Here is a 20,012-nt window from a genome sequence, read left to right as displayed (position 1 = left end):
GTATAATTTTCAAAGAACAAACAGTGTCTGGAAAAACACTGAAAGAAAACACGCTGTCAGAGGGAGATTCTGGCTAACTTTCAAAGAACGCAATTGCTTAGGTGAAACTTCACTCTAGCTTAAATCAAAATATTCCACTTTTTGCAATAGTAACTAATTCATGTGTCATGTTTGGTTTTGGGATTTTTTTCTGCTTGGTTTGGTTTGGGGTTTTTGCTTTTGGGAATTCAACAAGGGGTTTTCCCACCTCTGTGACTGACACAGTCAAGGAGCGTGAACCTGTGGGCACCATGGCACAGCTACAGTGGTCCCCTCCAACGGATGCTATTTCCTGCCTGTGGAACACCCTGCACTGGGCTCAGTTCTTCCGTTGTCGCTCAGATGTGCTTCTAGCAGGCAGAAACGGTGGTGGTTAATTCTTGTGTGAGCTTTGTGCCCGCAGATCTCCTCCCAGCTGGCTGGGCTTCCCTCTCTGGACTGGACATGCAGATTGATTTTATGAAGGCAATGTTTGTTTTCCTGCCAAGCACCGGTTTTGTCAGCATGGTAATATTAATGCCGGTCCTGGTCCTGATCCCCCTGTTTCTTCTCCTAGATCAGAATGAGCTGTACTGGCGTGGGCACTTCTGTACTGGTTCCTGTGTTGCTGCTGAATGGAGTGGGCTCTGCCGATGCTGCCGGGCAGCTGTGCATTTTAGCCTGTTCCCTTTAGCAGTGGCATTCCCAGCCCTACAGCCATCACCCTGGATGTTTGCCTGCCTAAGCCACCTTGAGCCCTTCTCCCGGGCTGAGTCGCAGCACAGCCGTGGTGCTGCTGAGCTTAAACACGGGCACTCCCTCCGTTACTCTCATCCTCCTTTAGCCCCTGCAAGATAAATGCTATGTTGTGTACTTGGCACTGAACTCTTCAGCGTTGGCATGGGCTCTCCTAGGGTGTGAGGAGATCCCTCTAATTCCAAATTTTGCAGGTTTTACATCTGTATGGCAAGGTGAACAGGTGGCAGGAGAGCAGGTTAAGCATGTGATGCTCTGGTTACTGGCCACACTGGTGGGCGGTAGCTTGAGTGCAACCTGTTCCTGGTGTGTAGGAGTAGACAAGCTGGCCTACGGTGTCCTTTGCCCTGGGCATGCAGATCCAGCCTCAGCTGTCTTGATCTTAATCCCGGCACAGCTGCTACTTTCTGGATGCCCATTCTCCAAAAAGAAAATTTATGGGGATTTTAGTACAGATAAAGGGTCACCACTGGGGACACGGAGACCCTTCCTTTGGTGGCGATTTTCCCTGATGAAAAATTCTGATCTCTCAGATTTAGCCTGAAAAATTGTGAGGAACATATCCCGTTAGCAAGGAAGGTAAGAAAAAGGAAGTGTAAGCATCACATGCTGATGTATCAAGGCAAGAACACAGCTTGTAAACTCTTTATTTCCTAACAGTGGAAATGCTTTATTGACATACTGCCCCACAAGAAAAGACAAAGGAAACCCAGACAGGCTTGGCACTGTTTGTGGAAGCCCTGCAGAAAGCTGTGTTAGCCCAAGTGTCAAAACTTAGCATCCTGCTAGTAAAAAACATTTCCTCTGGTTCAAAATGATGATGAGCTTTGTTGCAGACTGCACTATCAGACCCAGCACACCGCTGGGTCTTCTCACTCACAGTGGCCCTGGATGCCCCATTGCCTTCTATTGGTACCAGCACCGCTTATTTTTTCCACTCTTATCTAGATTTCTAAGCACTAAGAACAAGTTTTGAAGCTGTGTAGACACATGCAGTTATGACTCACATGAAGGCAAAGATGTGGGGTCATTTACATTGCTGACATTTTAAAGACAATGCCTGCAAGCAGATTGTTGTGATGTGCCCGGCTACATGGATGCAGGTTGCTTGTCACCTGCTGAATGCCCAGTGCTGGTCGTAAAGGGGAAATACTCAGGCCTTAAGAAATAGAAACCCTTCAGATATTCTCTCAGATTTATGTAAGACTTTCAGTCAAGGTAGAAATCTTTGATTTAGAGCCATATTTTTGCCCTGAAAATTTAATTAGCTGATGCTTCCCGATTATTGCTTTTATTCATTGTCTCTTTGTTTTACTGGAGCTTGTAGTTTCTAAAAGTATGAAAAGCTTAGCTTTATACACCAGATAAAGAAAAGAGTATTGCTCCTGAAAACAGGTTAGGAAAAGCTGAAAGAGAATGCAGGGTATTTGACCAAGGTCAAAACCAAGTTCTGTGCTAAGCCAGGATAGTATGGCACTTAGATCTCAGACACTTATTTGCACATTTTAACCTGTGATCAACCTCCTTTCTGGAGAACATTTATATTTGCATGCCAGAGAGATCATCTGATGAATTCTGAGCATCTCCTGTCTTGGGTGTATTCATTTCACCAGGAGTTTTAGGCTCAGACTCACAACAGTGACAAAGGTGGACCAGGCCAGCTCAGCTGCAGTACGTGCTTGATTCTGTACACTTACTGCATTGAGCTAAAGGGGACCAACTCTCCTCCCCTGTGGACTTGGAGGTCAGACATATATGAGCTATGAGCTGATGTCAGGCTGCTGGAAAAGCTGTGAACTGGCTCACATGCCTGAACTCTGGTGGTTTGCAACAACTAGGACATTTCAGGTTATCTATGGGTCTTGCAACCATTATTGGATTTATGGAAAATTCAGCTTTGTCTGTCAATATTGTTACGACCTGGTGAAGAGACTATAAGCACAGCTTGATGAAATTGGGTTCGCGTTATGAACAAGAGCCCCATAGAGGGTCGATGCAGGCAGTTGCTCCCAGAGCCGCATCTGTGTCGCATCAAACACACTCCACCCCAGCATCCTCACTGTGGGAGCAGTTGTTCACACCCCAGTCAGGCTTTTCACAGTCAAAAATCGAATATTCGTGCCCTCTGCAATTCACATCATCAAGCCAAATTTTTCCAGCACCTTTGGAAGAAAAATAAAACAAACAAAAAAATGCCCCAGTTGGACAAAAGAAAGAGGAATGTGAATTTTTTTTTCTAAAGAGACCCCTGTGGATAGCAGATATGTGTTGGGTTACAAGGTTAGCTTGTTGGAAATCAAGCCTTTGAGCATAGTTCAAGCAGCACTTAATATGCAGCTCCCTCATTCCAAAGAGAACAAGCTGCCCCTTTAAGGAAACCCTCTGTTCTCCTGCTGCTCATGTAGAGGACCTTGCTGTGGTGCTTTCTGGGTGTGTGTAACCTCCCATGCCAGGCAGGTAGTGCCTTCCTGCCTGGAGGTCCAGCCCAAGGAGGGGGAAGTGTGTTGTGGACTCACCTGCTGTTGCTGTGAAGCTGGAGACTGCGCGGTTGTATCCCAGCATTCGGCACACCACATTGGCATCTTGGATGCCCCAGCCATCATCACATATTGTTCCCCACAACCCTTGGTGAAAGATTTCCACACGGCCCCTCTTGCCTCCTCCCGCGATTCGTATAAATTGATTGAAGTTGCCTGACACTTCAGAGGAAAAGAAAATAACTCTACTAGTCTAACAGGCATGAGGAAAAAAACACATTGAAATATAGAAGCAGTGACTGCCCAAATCAGATGAATATTTCCATCCCCGTGTCTGTAGCCAGGTTCAGACTAGAAGTTACTTGTAGCTCAGATCTGAACAGTTTTGGGTCCTCTCTCAGGTCTGGAGACACCATGCTGGAGCTCAGCACATGGACCCCTTGGTTCTGGTAGCTATGTTGCAGGTTAAGCAGTGTGCACAGGAGACATGTCGGGCCTGATCTCAGATAGCTTCAGTGCCAGAAAGCAAGTGAGAGAAGAAGAAATAAAAGTCCAGTACCTTCTCCCTTTTCACCTTTGCTCCCTTTCATTCCTGGGGAACCTGTTCCAAATTAAAGAACAATCAAATATTTGGCAGCTGTTTGAGGGGAAATCCAGTTATTAACTTTTTCTGAACAATTGGGTGTGCTTGAAAAACACGATGAGCTCTTCCCCCAAAAGCTACCTCCACAAAGCACAAATTGTCATCTTCTTCTGCAGACCAGGAGCTGAGATTCACCAGAGAGCAGTCTCTAACCTGGGGTCACCCCAATTATGCTTTCCGCCTCCTCCAGAGGCAACGCTCCAGAAGAAGAGTGCGCAGAGCAGCCCCAGTTAGGCTGCAGTTTATTTTATTTCTGAGGACTGTTGTAGTGTTCAGTGTAAGCAATTAAAAGAAGAAGCATTTGGAGGTCTGTTTGCTTCCTATGGCCTGTTTTTAATATTGTTTCTGCAGGTCTTAGGGTTTTTGGACACATTCTGTGATTGGAAGAGAGGGGGATAAGGATGGGGATTAGCTGTAGTGTTGGGCCTTTTGGATTATTTTTGTGTATTATTTTTGTGTCCTGCAATTAGTGAGGCATAGTTAAACAGTCCTAGTGTTTCAGATTCCCTGTTCCTGACTGCTACGTTTATGTGGGGTTTATCCCAGTGCTGCGGGATGCTTCAAGATCTCTCTGTACAAAGCAAGGAGGAACATGGATTGTTCCAGTTTTCTGTGAGATCAGGGATTTGAGAAAAATCTAACGTATGTTTCCTTGAATGTCTTTTAGCACACCTCCCAAGGTGTAAATATGACACTCTGCACGTTTATCTTCTGGGAAGACTGATCTGTCTATTGAGTTCTTCCAAAGGAGCTCTGTAAACGTGCCCCAGAGCAGCTTGTGCCAGTGTGTGATGTACAATCCCCAAACCAAATGCACCATCCACTCCACAGAACCTGTGGCAAACAGCCTTACCAGATGATCCACGGTCTCCCTTGTCTCCTTTTTCTCCAGGTACTCCTTTTGGACCCTGACTGCCGTAATCACCCTTGCTTCCTTTTTGACCAATTAGGCCTTGTCTGCCTGGGTGTAAAGCAAGAAAGTCATTGCCTTTGTCCCTTCCCAAATACAGAACATGACAAGCATTTCACATTGACACAGAGAAGTAGAATGTGACATTTAATGTCCCATATTTAAAGCATATATATTATCATATATAGAATAATTCATCTGTCAAGTGAATCTTTACCTGCCAGGCCCTGGTCTCCCTTTTCTCCCTTTTGTCCTGGAAGACCTAAGATCATCAAATTAAACAAACAAAAATTTATAAGACAGATATTTATACACTTACAAAAGGTTCTACAAACTAGCATCTAGGATGGATTTCTGCTTGTTTAGTTTCACTATCTACACTTTAGTCATCTATTTCTGATGTAGGTGTCTTATTTCCCACCATACTTAGAGCAGATCTCATCAATAAAGAAAATACGGGCAGTGGAGAATTGTCTTCTCCTGAAGGAGATTGACTTCTGGTCATTTATTTCATGTCCTAAACTTCACTGATGGAAAAGAGACCCTCCCTCCCGGTGGGTCTTCACTGACTGTCTAGAAAGCCTAGACATGGAAATTTAGGAGAATCAGACATATGCAAGTATATAATGTTGGCCGAGGTGACTCCCATCCCTATCATCCAGATATCAATGAATGCAGCAATGTGCAGCACTTGGACCTTTGTCATCTCCTGATGGAGATGAGAGGTTGTATGTACTATATAAATTTGGGGTTAAAAAGGTTAATTTAAGATAAGCACATTGGAATAGGCTTCTATTGCAAGAAGTCACCCTATCATTTGAGTCCCTGGGACACAGAGATGGCCTTCTTCAGATGGAAAGTCAAAGAAAAAGCCTAGGTTACAGGTCACTCTAGGTTTGCCTCTGAAGATACTTCTTCCTACAATGCTATTGTTCTGGTTTGAGCTAAAGCAGAATTAGTTTTCTGATTTTTCAGCTAAGCCTCATCTAAGTAACTGCTTTTTCTGAAACTTAAGGAAGCCAGGACATATTCACTTGCTAGTGAATACCCTTCCCCATCAGATTTACAGCCAGTGAAATTTGTCTTTATCTTCAGGGTAGGGAGATTTTTGCTTGGCGTACCCTAAACATCTGCTTTGTTTGCACATTTTCTATTTATACAAAAATGCAAGCAAGATCATCTCCTCATGCATGTTACATATGGTTGAAATAACCCCTCCAGTGAGTAGCTACCCTTCCAGCAGCCTGGGAGAGGTCCAGGCCCACCATGGTATCCTGGGATGTGTTGAGGTTCCCAGAACAGGACTCAACAAATCTCCTCCTTGCTGTTGCAAATCCATTTCCAGTGTCTGCATGATGTGTGTGGCTCACCCCAAACCTGGTTTATTCTCTTTTACCTGCTACTCCTTTGTCTCCCTTTTCACCTTTGAGTCCTGCAGTGCCTGGTGTTCCTAAAATTAAAAACAAATCAGTAAGGGTTAATCCAGAGAAGGATGAGGCCACAGCAGGAGGTCAGTGAGTTATAGGTTTTAGTAGTGTTGTACCTGGATTACCACTGGGCCCGCGGTCTCCCTTCTCCCCTTTCTGACCAGGTCTGCCCTCAAAGCCAGGACTTCCCGCTGGTCCAGGCCGTCCAGTTTCGCCTTGAGGTTGAGCAAAAGCAGCATATGTGAAACACAACACAACATACGAAGGCGAAAAAAGAATGATAGCTCAGTCATGAGCCCCCACATTGGGCAAATTGAGTCGATCCCATGAAAGCAAAACAAACACTGGATCTTTCCAAATTGTGATCCTTCCCTGGCAACACTAATCTGAGCGACGCAGTGAGTGATGGTCTGGAGTGAAAGGCTGTACAGACCCATATTCTCGCAGACTGTCAGCCTTGAGAGGCACAAGTGCTTTCCAAGAAGAGCAGCCAATTTCTGCCCTTGTGTGTGCACACATCAGGAAGGAGGATGTGGCCCTCCACAATGCAGGACCCTTCTTTTCTTCTCATTTTCCTGCACAGTGAGTGGGGATCCAGATGAGATAGTCGAGGCTGCTGGATGGGTTTGCATAACATTGACATGGATCTTCATCTAATCATCTCTTACCATCATCATCTCTCACCCATGCTGCGGTTTTCCTTGTCTTGAAGCACCATCTAAAAGAGATCAGTCTCATATGACTAGAAGACACCACACTTTCTGTGCTTCTTACCTGTCTCCCCTTTCTGCCCAGGACGTCCAGGCTCCCCTGTGCTACCTGTAACAACATCCTAGCATCAGTGCTAATAAAGCTTAGGCAAATGCTTCAGCTGCAGCAGCCTTCCACCATGGCACACATGTGCTGATGGAGGGTTGTGCTTTGTCCTCTGCACTTACCATTGAAACCTGGCACTCCTGGAACTCCCTGTCGTCCCTGAGGACCCATGGGTCCATGGGGTCCAGGCTCTCCCTTCTTGCCTTTTTCGCCTTTCTCTCCTTGGAGACCTAGAAAGCAGCAGGGCACGTGTATAAATTAAAAAGAACAGATTCATTGTCTCTGCAACCAGTGGATGACCTTTGTCTAGCTGCACCCGTAGACGACTTTGGCCTCAAACCTGACTTTACCATTCAATGGTATTTCCATAAAGCTGTAGGGTGACGGGGCTGGATGGCACCTGAAGAGTGACTGACATCTCCTTCATCTTTCTGCTCCGAAATTATCCTCACCTTTCGGTGTTCCTCCTACTTTCACTTTTCTCTTCTGGAGCAACTTGCGCTAATGAACACACTGGAACATGTGGGATCTGACGCAAGATCTGAGGAAGCTGTAATCAATCTGTCCAACTGTCCTCCCTGACCTGCACCACACACATACCTTCTTTTACTATCTTGCTTGCAGCCATGTGGGACAACTGTGTGAAAGCTACCCAGGAGATGCCCACTAATGCATGTTACATGGGAGAAATACAGTGTATAATCCTTCTACTTAAGTTGTATAAAAGTCAGGCTTATACAAGATATAAAGTTATCAGAAATAGGTTTTATGAAAGTGAGGACTAACATCCACATGCTTGTGCATATAAATTACGTTGTATTATTTTATACCATGAAAATCCTACTGCAAACATTGTTGCTTTAGTCTGTGATAGGCTGTTAATTGAATACCTGTGGCTTTCATTAGACAAAGATCTCTCTATAAAGAGACTTCCATGGTGCAGAGTCAATATTTTGCACGTCCCCTTCCCCTAGCACTCCTTTGGGAGTTTACTAGAACATAACATGAAATTAAATTTGTTCGGAACAGGACTAGTGTCCTGCTCATCCAGCTCCCTCTTTGACTGGCAAGAAACTCTCAGGGCTGTCTGGGTTTTTATGAAATATCTGACCTATGAAGACTTCTAGTATCTCAAGTAGAGTGAAGTTAAACAGGAATGCATGGGAGAATCTTAGAAAAGTTGAGATATTGAAGAAGTCTTACCTGCAAGACCCTTTTCTCCTTTTTCTCCTCTTACTCCTGGTTCACCAGTTTGGCCGGCAGGACCAGCATCTCCTTTGCTCCCCTTTGCACCTGGCAGTCCCTGTAAGCCTGTGAGGAAAACACCACTTTTCTGAAGCTTCTTCAGGTATCATGTCCAGTGAATGCCAGCCACAGGCCACAGCTCAGCTGCGGGCATGAGCCAAACTCTGCTCTCTTGTGATGTTGGTGTCAGTGGGGACCTGTCCCACCGTGACCAGTGCGTGTTGACTTTTAAAATATTTGTTTTTCCAGCTAAATTTTGCTTTTTTTCCACATTAGTTTTACATAGGCTTATTTCCTTCAACTCCAGTGACATTCCTACTGACTTACACCTTGACTGAGGACAAGAGTGCCCATAAATTCATCCATAAAGCCACTTTATGTTCATCCACAGAAGTAATTCAGGTGTCAGCAAAGCCTTACCTTGTATTCCTTGTTCTCCCTTTGTCCCCGGTGGTCCCCGTAGCCCTGAGATATAAAATACATATATCAGCTGACACACATCATCTATTCATAGTAATGGCTAAGAAGGAAAGATGAATTTTTTAATCATCCTTTGTGCATGTGCCTTCGTCACTGCTGAAGCCAATCTTCAGCTGGCATGGACCAGCACAACCACTTGAGTAAAGTTCACAGCGTTTGGCTGAATGCATGGCTGGGCAGCGTCCAGCTGACCTCCAGCAGCCCAGATCATGAGGGCCTCTGGGCAGATCTTTCCTGAAAATGTACTGAACTATTGAGCTCTGATGTGTAATAATGGTGCTTGGCGGGAGGTGCTCTTTCGATGTTCTAAGTGCAGCCAGGAAGATATGAAAACACAATTTTTCAAAAATGTATTAATTTTTTTCTTCATAAAAGCTCACCAGTGTAGCCAAGAACTAGAGATGGATGAGATATAGACCTGACCTAACTAGAGTTACATCTTAGATCATCATCATCATAGGATCACAGAATCTCTGGTTTCTCCAGACATTGCCTAGTCCAACCTCTGCTCAAAGGAGAGCCAACATTAGATCATGACTTGCTGTGTCCTCTCCGTCTGGAGGTGTTTATCTCCTGCAGCAGATGTGATTCCACCTAAAACTCTCAGGTACCCAGGGCAGCAGCTTGTGTATGGCTACAGAGGGGTAGCTCATTCCTCAATCTGTGCATTCGTTTCTCCAGGGACAGGATAGAGAAGTTCCCAAATCTGTCACTGTTCGTTACATGCAGTGTTCAGCTCGGGATGTGCAGAGAAGGGAAGTCTTGAATTGTGCTGGAGTGACTTGGGCAGCAGGACTTGCTATATCTGGGGCAACAAGCACAGCTATTGGCTGGTTGTGGGATGATAAAACCCCTCTCACTGGTCATTTCTTATCTTACATGGGGGTTTGGGATGGTTATTACAGATAATGACTAGGTACAGTTCCTCCATCACCTCTCAGCTTTTCTAGTGGAATGTCAGTGAGAAGGCAGAGCTAAAATGCTCTGCAGTGGTGGTCACTGGCCTCTGTAGGAGCACTCATGCAAGCCGAGGCTCCCAGGGAATCAGACAAAAGGTGAAGAAAGTCTCCTCATGGCCAGGGCACTGGGTATCTGCCCATTGGGTAGGATCTGGTGTAGACACTGGAATCACAAATCATCATTTCTAGTCTCTTAAGGGGAAAAAAGAGAAAGAAGAAAAGAGGAAAGGTTGCTTACAGCTCATTTACCAACATACCTGGGGGACCAGGTTCTCCTCTGTGTCCAGGAGGCCCTGAAAGAAATATTTAACAGATATTTTTCAGTCAGCATTCAGTGAGGAACATAGCAGTATGGGGTTGATAGGCTTGAGGTCTGGGTTGAAGACACTACCCTTTTGGAGGACATCCAGAGCCCAAGTCTATAAGTTATGGGAAGTCTATAAGTGTATACAGCTTGGGCAGAATCTGGGACAGCTGCACAGGGCTGTGCTTCATCTTCTTCAGGTGTGTCCATCTCCCCAACCAGGGCACCTGGAGCTGGTGCCCAACCCTGTCCACTTGCAGCATCACTAACTGACAGCAAGAACAAATCTTGGCCTAGTTATTCGTTCATCTCAACTAGGTTTTTGGCCCAGCTTTACCAGTGGTGCAGAGGAACCAGCTTTCCCCACTGTAGAGCCAGCATGGAGAAATGGAGCCATACCTGCAACCAGGGTGATGTTGTTCACCATCATCATCAGGTTTGCATTGCTGTTCTTAACTATGGTGATTTCCTCTTCTAGGCTTCTCCTCCAGTTTTCTTCATGTCTCATGTGTTCCACTGCAAAGTTTCTCTCTGAAAGCTGTTTGTTGGCAAAGGAGCTTTCTAGAATCTCTTCTTTATAGGAGGTATTTTTCTCTTGGAGTTTCAATATCTCCCTCTGCATCTTAAACACTGAGGAAACAAAAGATCCATGCAATGAATCTTCCCTGCCTGATCCTGCTGGGAAATGCCTGTTTCGGCAGAGCAGCACCTTCGCACCCGTGGAAAACACCCAAGGTTAAACACTATAACTATTTGAGCTGGGAAGGTGATTTTCATGTGCCAATTCCTGCTGCAGCCAGGAGTGCAGCTGGCAGTGCTTTTGCAAATGCAAAGCAGATCTGTGGGGTGGGAGAACAGTACCCTGCAGCAGCTGCTTTGACTTGCAGCGTGCACAGGAGCATCTGTACTCCCTCAGAGGTTTCCTATTTGTATGCTTATCCCTGCTCACCTGTGCGTCCTGAGAGCACCGGCAAAGTTGTCTTTTGATCTTAAGCCTGCAATAAGGTTGCTTCGTTACCTTTGTACGTCAGTAGCCCCTGGCCAGCCGTCAGCAGCAGAAGGTAGATACAGAGGGCCGCCCGAGAACAGCACGCGGATGGCTTTCTTTGGCTTTGAGGCTCTAAAACCCAACAAAAGTAGGGTAGACATCCTCCCACACCTCTCGTGCTACAAACTCTGCTTGCTTCCAGTCATTTCAAGCTTGGCCACAATAAATTAGCAGTGAGATATGGTGCAGAAATGTCCCTCTGGGAGCGCCAGGTCCTGCAGGCAAAGCAGGCTGCCTCCCTGCGACCCAGGCTCTGCACTAGAGTTCACACTTGGCTGTCTTTTCTTTAGCCAATTAGACCTGTTCACTTCCATCAAGATTTAATGCAGCCTATAACAGCATGAACTTGGTAGTTCTCCCTTTTCTGCATCACCAAACGCTCTGTTTCCATTGCTTTTAGTTGTCCCACACTGCCATTCAAAGAGGGTTGCTGAAAGCACGTGCCCTCTCCATCCAGAGTGCCATACACATGCGATTCCAACAGTGATGCATGTATACATTAAAAGAAATGAAAAATCAATAATAAACTGAACTGCAGAACAAATGAAAACGAGACATATCATTTAAAACAAATCCTTGCCAGCATGTGTAAAAGAAATGAACTGCTTTGGCAAGTTTTCAGCTTTGGGAAGAAAAATGTATTTCAGAAGCATTAATAACTACTTCAGACATGCAGTAAGTTACCCTTATTGAGTTTTTTTCAAAGTAATGTAATCAGGAGTTTAAAGTCTTAGCTTTAAAAGAGTACAATGATTTAATTAGTTTTACAATAGAATAGTTTAGTCAGCAATGAAGTATTTATATTCAGCTAAAAATTCATAAACTTACATTTTCTCATTGGATCTGGTGATTTCAGTATCTTAGCTATTAAGACATGAAAGTTTTACACTGAAATTAGGCCTTTTCTAGCACAAGAAAAGAACTTGTTTTTCTGATGCTCAGCAGTAGCTTTTGGCTAGAAAAGACATTTTCACATATTTCTCTTTTAAATGCTCAGTTAATTTAGTAGCAAAACCACTGTAAAAAGCATTTAATATGCAATATAAATACAATATTTCATTTTTATGTGCTGCTTTCTTCACAGACCAGATAAAATCCATATCAATCCATATAATAAAAAGAAATCTTACCACTTATCTGAAAGGTTGTGGTAGAAGCTGAAGCAAACCCCATCTTGTCTGAAATACTGAAAGTGCTCATATCATTTGAATTTCTTTCTTCCCTGTATGTGTCATTAATTTTCATAACAAATTTCTTGTGGCTAACTTAAAGCCTTGTCAGATTATGGGTCATAAAAAAACAAAGGGACTTTGTATCTGCCTCCTGATTTGATATGCTTTCTGATATGCTTTTCCTATCTGCTCAGTTTTTATAGACTCGTAAGAAGTCTGATGTGGTAATCCAGGCAGTTCCTCAAAAAAAAATCCCTCAGCTAAGATGTTCGGCTGCTCTTGTGTGCTCACTTGGGTACACTGCGTCCACAGAGCCTTGGGCAGGTTCCTGAAAGAGGTTCAATCCTGAGTTATTCAATATCTTTCCATTTAACAGGGCTGGGCATGAAGTGGACATTTTGCTCCTAACGCAAGTAAACCTCCTCACATAGCAAAGAATATCCCAAGTTGGATGTTAGCTTGGAGATCTGTTGCTTGGAAGGGGAGGTCAAGCACTGCATGGTAGTGAAAAATACAGTAACCTGCACCACGACGACAATGTAGTGATGGTGCATGACTGAAATGTAAGGAAGGAAAGAATCAGGAGCAGTTGTAAAGACAACTTGGATGGGTGGGGTGATACTGAAGCCTAAAAGGGTTTGGGATGTAGAAGAGACACTTGTAGCCTCCTTGCTGGCACTCTCTCCAGCTCCTGCTTTCTCCTTGACCTATTTTTCATATCCATGGACACAATTCCTGCCACCACATCAATTCATTGCTCAAATTCTGTAAAATCCACCCTTGTAGACCTCCTCATGGTGTCTGGTGTTTCGGCATCTCCATTTATGCCAGAATTTATTTTGATTTTGCAAAACAAAGCAACTCACCCAAACCTGCAGGCGAGAGCTGTCGGTAGGTGCCGGGCAGAGCCCTCCGCACCCACGCTGCTGCTGTCATGTGCTGCTTTCTCTGAGGCTCAGGGCAGTCTTCAGCGCATGGTATTCTCCTGGGATGGGGGTCTGTGCTCATCCATGGGGCTGCTGGGTCCTCGGTGCTTTCTGTGGCCATAGAAGAAAGTGTGGCATAAACTTCAGGTAGACATGAGCTGAAAAGCCATACCCTGATGGCTCGGTGCTGAATGAAGCACTCTGTCCTGCACCTGATGTATAGCTCTCTAAAAGAATTAAACTAAAAATATATGGGGACTTTTAAATCCACTTCTGTGTTCTCTTTTCAAACATGCTTATGCAGCTGTGACCTGGTTTGGCACCAACCGGGAGGAAGAGGAGTTCTCCATTATCGTATATTCTGCTACACACCACATAGGAATCGGAATAATTTCCTTCGTTGTGATGGGCTCAGATACCCCATTTGAATTAGGATGTCTCAAGACGTTACCACCGATCAGCTGAGCCATAGTAACTAGCTGCACATCCTCTCCCTTTGGGTCATCGCTTCTCCACTGGGATAGGGGCTCATATCCAGCCCATTTCCAATGGTTTGAATGGTTCAGCTGGTCACTCTGTGCAAGCCCAAAGCCATCTGCTCTAGCTGGGCCCAGGAGATGAGCTGGGAGTGACTGCACTTGTGTTGCCAAGTGGATGTTTATAGGGATGAATGTGATTCAGATGCACTCACGGACCAGTTTTACAGCAGAAATGCTTTTAACTTCACATTTAGGTGAATTCATTTTGTTTCAAAAGTATTAAAAAGAAGCTGGCAGCTGTAGTTTTCAAAAAGCCCTTCTAAAAGGCAAAAGGTCCAATGATATCTTTGTGCCTTTCCTCCCTGAGAAAGAAGTTCAGGGACATGGCTTTGCACCTCTCATGATTGTGAGAGAGGTAGAGCTGTGGCAGTGCCATTCTCAGTGGCCCAGATGGTATGGGTGTAAAAGCAAGGGTAGAAACCCTTGATTTTGATGGTCTTGATTTGCACTGCTCCAGGCTTCCAAGTCTGCTTCTCCCCTTAGTTATTTTGGAAAGGTCAACAGCAAAGCCACAATCCCATCCAACTTTGCCAGCCAGCCGTGGTTGCCTACCCAGCTGGTCAAACTTAGTTCTCCGTTTATTTCTAGTTGATGCAGCCCTGTGTAGCTCTGTGTGCTGCCACATTCCCATCAATCAGGTGACAATCTGGATGCCTGGGAGTGTGACAGGGTGTTTCTATCTGGCTGTCAGCCTCTGCAAACAGGCAGCAGATTTCCCTGAGCACGTGGCACGGGGGGTCTCGACCATACGGACGTCAGAGATCACGTGTCGACATACTTGCTCAGCCTTCGCGTTCACTCGCTGCCACTGCCCCCACCCTGCTTTCTGCTGTCTTTCATTTCTCACTAAGCCCATCACCGACTGCAGCAATAGATTGACTCCGATGGTGCAATTGGGGTTAGGAAAGAGAAAAAGAAAAGAAACTGCTGATTCAGTGCGGTCTTCGATGGTTGTGGGTTTGCTGAAGCAATGGGATTATTAATAGAATAGCAGTTTCCAGCACATTATGAGGCATGTCTGCCGGGCCATCAGCCTCACCCTCCCAGCTCTCTGGCCCCCCTCCCTTCTGCTGCTCATCCTGCCTCCCCTGAAATGCTCTGCCCACATCTCGGGGAAGAGCCTGAAGTCCTCCAGTTCATCCCTTCCCACAGTCTGACAGTAGTGTCTTGTGCCAGGCAGAAGGTGCTCCTCATGCTCTTATTGCAAAGTTGCATCACATCTCAACCAAGTTTTACAAACACACCACAGCCACCTCAAAGCCATGGGCCCATAGGTGACTGCTGAGGTAGAGCAAGGGAAGCTTCTGGTTCCTGGTGTTCCCTGCTACTTTTCTCATCTCCTTTCACCACTGTTATCAGCTGCAGGCATTTGCAGAGCAAGGGAAGCTTCTGGTTCCTGGTGTTCCCTGCTACTTTTCTCATCTCCTTTCACCACTGTTATCAGCTGCAGGCATTTGCCACCACCAAAAGCTGATGGGAGAGCAGAGATATTACACTGACATCCAACCTGACATCAGCTAAACACAGCAGGTCGTAGCAGTGATACTGCCAGGGAGCTGGGACAGATGTTAGCTTCCTTAGGACAAGGATTATTCTGAAAAAAAAAAGAATTTGTGATTTTTTTAAAGGTTTTTTTTCCTCAAATGAGATGATAACATAGCTCAGAGTTGTTTCTCCATTTATCTACAATATGGTAATTTTCCCACGTTCATCTGTTTGATTGCAGACTGTCTTAGGGACAAATGGGTGGAATTCAGGGGGCTTTAATTCCCCTCCAAGGACAAGGAAGATAAGAAGTGATGGTACAAACAGGCCTCATGTTGGGTAAGCTGAGGCAGTGACCTCCACCCTTTCTGCCATCGTCTGTAGACTGAAGTGAGAGTGGCAGCCAGAAAAGGTGACAGTCTATCCCATAACCCACCACCTGCACTTGTATTTCTGCAGATGGGCTTAGAAAAAAAACCAAAAAATAGCGGTGCCCACAGACTGCAGTGCTCTCCCACAGAAAAAAGTAGCTGTGGTTTGACCTGGGACACAGCCCATAGAGGCATACCACAAAACCATTAGTGACGAAAGCCATACAATTGCCTCTGCAGTGGTAGGTTTCTTTGTAAATTAGCTTAGGATTTTCTTTTCCTATTTTAACTGATTTTTGTCTTTTTGGAATGAACAAGGTTGGTAAATTTTGACATACCAGTCAGCTCTTGTGGATTGACCCTGGCCATCAGCCAAACACCCACCTAGTTGCTCACTTGGTTCCCTCTTCCAAAGGACAGGGAGAATACAGAAGGAAGCTGAGAGGAGTCACAGGTCAATATAATGACAGTTTCATAGGGAAAGCAAAAGCTGCACTTGCAAGCAGTGCAGAAAGAGGAATTCATTCTCTGCTTCCCGTCAGCAGACAGATAGGCAGTCACTTCCTGGGAAGCAGGGCCTCAGCACGCATGATGGTTGTTTGGGTTGACAAATGCCCTAACCACAAACATCTCCCCTTCCTTCTTCTTTTCCTGAACTTTTCTTGCATATCGATGTCATAGAGTGTGGACTATCCCTGTGGTCTGTTTGGGTCAGCTGCCCCGGCTGTGCCACCTCCCAGCCTCTTGCTCACCGTCAGCCTATTCGCAGCCTTGACACTGTGCAAGCACCGCTCACTAATAGCCAAAACATCGGTGTGTAATAAGCACTGCTTTAACCACAGACCCAAAGCGTTTTACCATATGGGCTGCTCTGGAGACCATTACCTCCATACCAGTTAGACCCAGGAGAGCTCTCCAGTATGACAGCATTTATGCTAAAATGCCTTGTTCTCCCCAAGGAAAGACCAAGACTTCAATGCCTATGGACATCAGGAGTCACTGCTTAATTTAGGTAACGCCAAAGCAGGTTGTGAGTAATCTGCCCACTGGTAACTCATGGAGGTGCCAGGTCTGGGGTTTCCCTTGTGACTGTGTGGCTCAGCCCTGGTCAGCACACTCTAAAAAACTGTGGATACAGCTCTAAGTGCAAGAAATGGTGCTGTACCTGGAGAGTTTCCATGCAGAAGAAAGATTGAGGCCAACACACAAGATCTAAATAACTGCGATTTTTGCCAGGGCATTAAAAGAAAGTTTGATCCTGGACTCATATGAGATTAGGGGTCTTGTTGTGAAGCTCCCAGTGTTCCTGCATGCCTGGAGCTGTGCTCAGGGGCTCTGGCTGCTGCAGTAGCACCTGGGCACACTTGGGACCACAGAGAAGCACCTGTGCTAAAGCAATAAAATCCTCAGCACTGTCTGGCTGACATTTCTCCTTTCTATCTTGATGTGTTGCTTGGCTTTGTTGTAGAGATTGAAACCAGATTTTCTTTCCCTTCTATGAGTTATGTTAATTTGTGTTTCATCAGAACTTGCCTCTTCTCCTTTTCTCCCCCCTTTCCCCCCTTTAGGCTGGATCCAGCTGCACCATGAATTCAAGGAACCACCTGCGAAATATTTTAATGACTTCAACCTGCTCTTTGAGGTGAATTAATACCAGGGCAACCCTCTGCAGAAGGGTGAAATAGTCAAAGTTGGCTAAGCAGGCCACCCTCAAAGTCAAAAAATGCGTTCTGCAAGGCAGCTGCTCCTGATATGCAGTTCTGTTTCCAAGGACCCCAAACAGTGTCTTGCTCCTCATCTTGAAAACAGTTGTTCCCTTTTCAGGTAAGAGCCAAGCCAAGAGATTGGATGCATCCCAAACCAGCTTAGAAGCAGGAGGAGTAATGAGAAGTGTGAAAACAATCACACAAAGAATGGATTGGATCAGCTAATGGTCTACTATAAACAGCACAATTACAGCTGAATGGAGGCATGTCCTGGGGCTGGCTCTGCACGTAGCAGCTCAGCACTGTAGGGAGGCATCAGCTGCTCCCTAACACTCTTCTCTGTTGGGATCCTTTGGGTCATCCCACACTTTCAGCAAGGCCAAAATGACTTTTCTAAGCACAGCTACATCCGCGTTTTCCTCCATCCCTTGGCTTTTTAAAATCCCAGGATAATTTTAGATTTGCTAAGCAGCTATCAGCCATGCCAAATGATGCTGCAAGTGCTGCTGTGGTCCCTTCTGCCCAGATGTGTGCCCCACAACCAACCCAGCCAGGCAAGAAGGTTGTTAACCTAACCTCATGTCTTTTTTCAGGAGAATCTCTGGGATTATATGAGGTTCAGGGTCATTATAGTTATAGATATTAAGCTAGACACATAGCCAGTAAATCTTTGAAAAGGACGTTGCTAAATAGGTTTATTATTGATTATTGTCCTTGCACTGGGACACATCCCTATTAATTGCCTGCACATCAATGCATTACTTTGGATTTATCTCAGGGTAAACAAATTAAGGAGCTAATACTTGGGCTTCCACTAAAGGATGCCACAGGATGGTTCGTCACTGATAAGGTTCCTGGCCCAAATTTCCATGTCCTGAATGCTACTGGCAAACACTTCAGCTTGAAAATTCATTAACCTGCAACCACTCTATGCCCCTTATTCAATGAATGTGGAGAGCAAACTTGTGTAAGCAGCTATATACACAGACTTGAAACCATCACTGACGGCAGTCTGTATAAAATTAACTCAAAGCAACTGTCCCGTAAAACGTGTGCAGTGCTAGGCATTGAAGCTCAGCCCCTGAAAATGCTTCAGACTCCCCTGCTTCTCTGTTCTCTGCTGTCCCTAGAGAGCAGCAACCAGCCTTGCTGTTCATATCACCTCTCATAATTGCTATGGTGACACTGGGTGTTTCAGCGAGCCGAAGTCAAGGCTTTTTCCCTTGAATTTCCTTCCTTCATCACCTGCCCTATTTTCTCACATCCCTTTGCTGTCCTCCTGTGCAGCTTCTCTGGGTGCTGACATGACTGCGCTCCTCCCGTCTGCTCAGCACAGCTCCGCAAAAAGCCTCTATTCCCTTTCAGTGACTTTCCTACTTGCCAGTGACAGCCATGTGGGGCTGAACTTGCTCAGACTCCTGCGAGAAAATTATAAGCTCGAGTGTGAAACCCCCAGCATGAGCACATGTGGGGAAAAGTGACAGAAAAGGAAAAGACATCTTTTCAAGGAGCTTTATTGACATCCTCCAAGGCACAGCACCTACAAGAAACCACAGCCAGTTCGCAATGAATGTGTTGCTCCCCACAGGTCTCGTCTTTAGATCAGTATGCATTGTTTTCCTTCAATTAGGGCTAATAACTGATTGCTGTATCTTCACTCTTGTCTTTAGCAAGAATAACCGATTCTTAATTCATTCTTTTGATTCTCTGCTATTTCTCAGCATGAAGGTGTTCGCCTCAGGAAATATCCTGGGGAAAGGGAGCAAGAAACTGGTGAGGGATGGTGAGAGTGGGTCCATCAGGACAGAGCAGGGACCCTCGTCAAAGTGGCGAGGGGCTGGGAGAGGATGGGTGCAGAGGGTGCTGCTGGCTTAGCATGTCAGTCCTGCAGTGCTGGGAACAGGTCAGTGTGTCTGAGGCTGTCAGCAAGGTTTGGTTTGTATCATGGGTAGTGTGTTAGAACTGGGTTGTTTGCTGCACATTTGGACTTCTCATGTGCCAGTGGCAGGCTGCTGCTCCTTACAGTTCACATTTGCTACCACGCAAGTGTCGTTGCCGCTTCTTTACCCACACAGAAACAAAAGAAAAGCTCTGATTTGACATTTTGCTCTGACAATAGGGCAGAACTAATTCTGGTAGCAAGACTGACTTAAACTCATATCAAAAGAGCAAGCAAATTACTTCTTTGCATGCTTTTCTTCTTTCTATGAAACTGGATGCAAGTGTCCAAATGCCTGAGGAAGTACACAGTGCTCACATCTTGCAGTTGGCTAACTTGCCTGAGGCATGGGCAATTCTTTCTAGGGAAAAAAAATTATTTTGTATTGACCTTTAGGCTTTTGCGCCTCTTTCCCTAATCTATTTACAGCTTCTTTTGGGAACTAGCTGGGAACTGCCTTCCTCCTGCTACACTGGCAATGACAAATCAAGCAAAACTAAATGTTTTGATGAATAAAAGTAGAATTTGCCCCACAGCCCTGACTCTTGTTTAATTCCAACCTTTCCCATTTTACTGCTCTTTCCTTCCAAAAGTATCTGGAAGCAGCAGGGCTCTTCGATTCTCACATTTATGTTAGAGTTATGGACCCAAAAGGCTGGGGCAGAACGTTTGGAGCCTTTGACATCATTAATTCAAGAGTACTGTTGTACTTCCAGGGTGTTTAAACAGAATTTTGACAGAAAGGAAAGGGCTTTGGATGCCACAGCTTCTCCATGTCCCCTACCCGTTGC

At 45.3% G+C, this 20,012-nt stretch overlaps 1 protein-coding gene across 2 annotated transcripts; it reads right to left on the bottom strand.

The window, feature by feature from the left end:
* Positions 1–1,405: 1,405 nt before the first annotated feature.
* Positions 1,406–13,407, bottom strand: MARCO (macrophage receptor with collagenous structure). Of its 2 annotated transcripts, none has more exons than XM_054070607.1 (15): positions 13,122–13,407; positions 11,054–11,155; positions 10,435–10,665; positions 9,989–10,024; positions 8,713–8,757; positions 8,251–8,358; positions 7,170–7,277; positions 7,006–7,050; positions 6,348–6,446; positions 6,201–6,254; positions 5,022–5,066; positions 4,748–4,855; positions 3,811–3,852; positions 3,291–3,473; positions 1,406–2,936 (listed from the first exon to the last, which is right to left on the bottom strand). In XM_054070607.1, exons 1-15 carry the CDS (start codon positions 13,300–13,302, stop codon positions 2,806–2,808), a joined length of 1,518 nt encoding a protein of 505 aa, XP_053926582.1. In that variant the 5' UTR covers positions 13,303–13,407; the 3' UTR covers positions 1,406–2,805. The 2 variants fall into 2 exon arrangements, with proteins under 2 accessions (XP_053926582.1, XP_053926583.1); XM_054070608.1 differs by lacking the exon at positions 13,122–13,407 and adding an exon at positions 12,214–12,473 and having other exon boundaries at positions 1,407–2,936.
* Between the last annotated feature and the right edge of the window lie 6,605 nt (positions 13,408–20,012).

The sequence above is a fragment of the Cuculus canorus genome, chromosome 6 (assembly GCF_017976375.1).
Source record: "Cuculus canorus isolate bCucCan1 chromosome 6, bCucCan1.pri, whole genome shotgun sequence".
Lineage (NCBI taxonomy): Eukaryota > Metazoa > Chordata > Aves > Cuculiformes > Cuculidae > Cuculus > Cuculus canorus.
Note: the sequence above shows the minus strand (reverse complement) of the source record. Positions and strands in the feature narration are given on the sequence as shown.